At 40.3% G+C, this 1,836-nt stretch overlaps 1 protein-coding gene across 1 annotated transcript in view; it reads left to right on the forward strand.

Annotated features, from left to right (window-relative positions):
* Nucleotides 1–1,836, forward strand: part of pth2ra (parathyroid hormone 2 receptor a) — a 53,487-nt gene that overhangs the window by 31,726 nt on the left and 19,925 nt on the right. The window contains exon 10 of the mRNA XM_034886180.1: nucleotides 535–629. Within this exon, the coding sequence (XP_034742071.1) occupies nucleotides 535–629 (95 nt within the window). The remainder of the gene's footprint in view (nucleotides 1–534; nucleotides 630–1,836) is intronic.

Raw genomic sequence — 1,836 nt, forward strand, 5'->3', positions numbered from 1 at the left:
TATTTACTCTCTATTCCATCCCAGAAAAGCTCGTCCTTATTTACTCTCTATTCCATCCCAGAAAAGCTCGTCCTTATTAACACATCCATGGTACATTGTGTACAAAGCCAGCTAGCTAACTTTAGCTGCTGAACGCAGACTAGTGAGTCTACCTGTTGTTACCATAGTAACCACCTATGTTCTGAAGGCTTTCTAATAGTTTGATCCTTATTCTATGGTTAAACTTTTTAGTTTTAATCAGAATAGAAGACACGTTAAACACACAAGTTTAACATACTGAACATTTTCAGCATTTTTCAGAACAAAATGTATTTTTGATCAGACTTGGCTGGATGGACCAGTGAGTAAAGTAGTCCAGTGCAGCCCTGGCCGATTACTGATGTACATATAATAGTTTCTTGAAAGACAGTCATTTACAATTAAAAATTAGCTATTTTTCCAAAATATATTATTTATAGGAACAAGAACTAAAATCACTAACATGTAGCCTACTTAATAAATTAAGAGCTTTCCATCTCTGTTCTTATGTTTCAGCTCAACTTCATCTTGTTTGTGAACATTGTACGAGTGTTGGCCACTAAAATCCGAGAGACAAACGCAGGGAGATACGACACCAGGAAACAGTACAGGTTTGTACTAAACTGACTGTCTCTATAAAACCAGCTGTCCTCTTCATGTCCAATGTTGAAGTTTGACCTAAACTCTGTGCTGCAGATTTGTGTGAATAATTCTGTGTTCAGATGAGATCATGTTAAGTAACTATGCTGATTAGTGAAGGTGACAGAATGGAGTTTTAAATGTTAAGAACAAGTGGAACAACCAGAACATGTCCTTGCCATATGACTGCTGAATGCATAATGCTGTTGTTTATGAACTGAGAGGGAGAGAGGGTGGGGGAGGGGGGTGGGGAAAGAGATTTAGATGTTCAGCTTAGGCCAAGAACTTTCATAATGAGCCAACATTTTGGAGAGTGAGGACGCAGGTCATTTTCCACCGTAGAGGATAAGGCTGGTGTTATTCTAGGTTTTCGTTATTGTTAACAAATCTCATTAAAAGACCAAAATCAACAATCTAAGACATAGCCGGAGATTTGTGCTTAACAACAGAGTAGATTTACTTTTTGTGTGCTGTTCCCTTTAAAAAATTAGATTTTAAACGGTGACACGTTTTATAAAGAAATGTATGTTTTTCTCACTGAAATACACACAAACATACTTATGTAGTGGTGTAGTGCTAATTGATAAAGTACGGGATGGCAACTATGACGAGGATGCATGCATGCAAGGGAAACTTGTGCTATGTTTCGAAGATGATTCGATTAAAACAAATGTTATTGTCACCAAAGGCTATTTATAACTGCGAGAGGGAGTGTGCTGGACGCTACTCACAGAGAGACGGCTGACTCATTATGAACGGGTCCAGCACGGGTCAAACGGCGGAAACACACGTCGTGTGAATGAAATGTCTGTATCGTCACTGCGCTGCATTTTTAAGAATGATATTCTGGCCATGGGTCATATCTCTGGTCCAGGTCCAGGTCCAGGTCCAGCAGCTCCGTCTCACACGCTGTTACTCTGCCAACTGAAGTTAGTTGCATTCAATAACTTCTTCTGTCTTCTTCGCCTTGGCGGCCGCGATAGCAGAGTTACCCCCGGAAACACTGGTACAAATACAGGTTTGCCCCTCATACTTAACAGTATACTGTTGATAAAAAATTAAAACTGTAGACAAATGTCAGAAGTGTGGACAGGCGCTGTGTGACCGGTGTTCCGGTTTAACGAGAGTCCATGTTAACTGGCGACCGTCAGCCAAAAGCGTCTGTTGTTGTCGTAGTGA

This window comes from Etheostoma cragini, chromosome 11 (genome assembly GCF_013103735.1).
Source record: "Etheostoma cragini isolate CJK2018 chromosome 11, CSU_Ecrag_1.0, whole genome shotgun sequence".
NCBI classification, from domain to species: Eukaryota; Metazoa; Chordata; class Actinopteri; order Perciformes; family Percidae; genus Etheostoma; species Etheostoma cragini.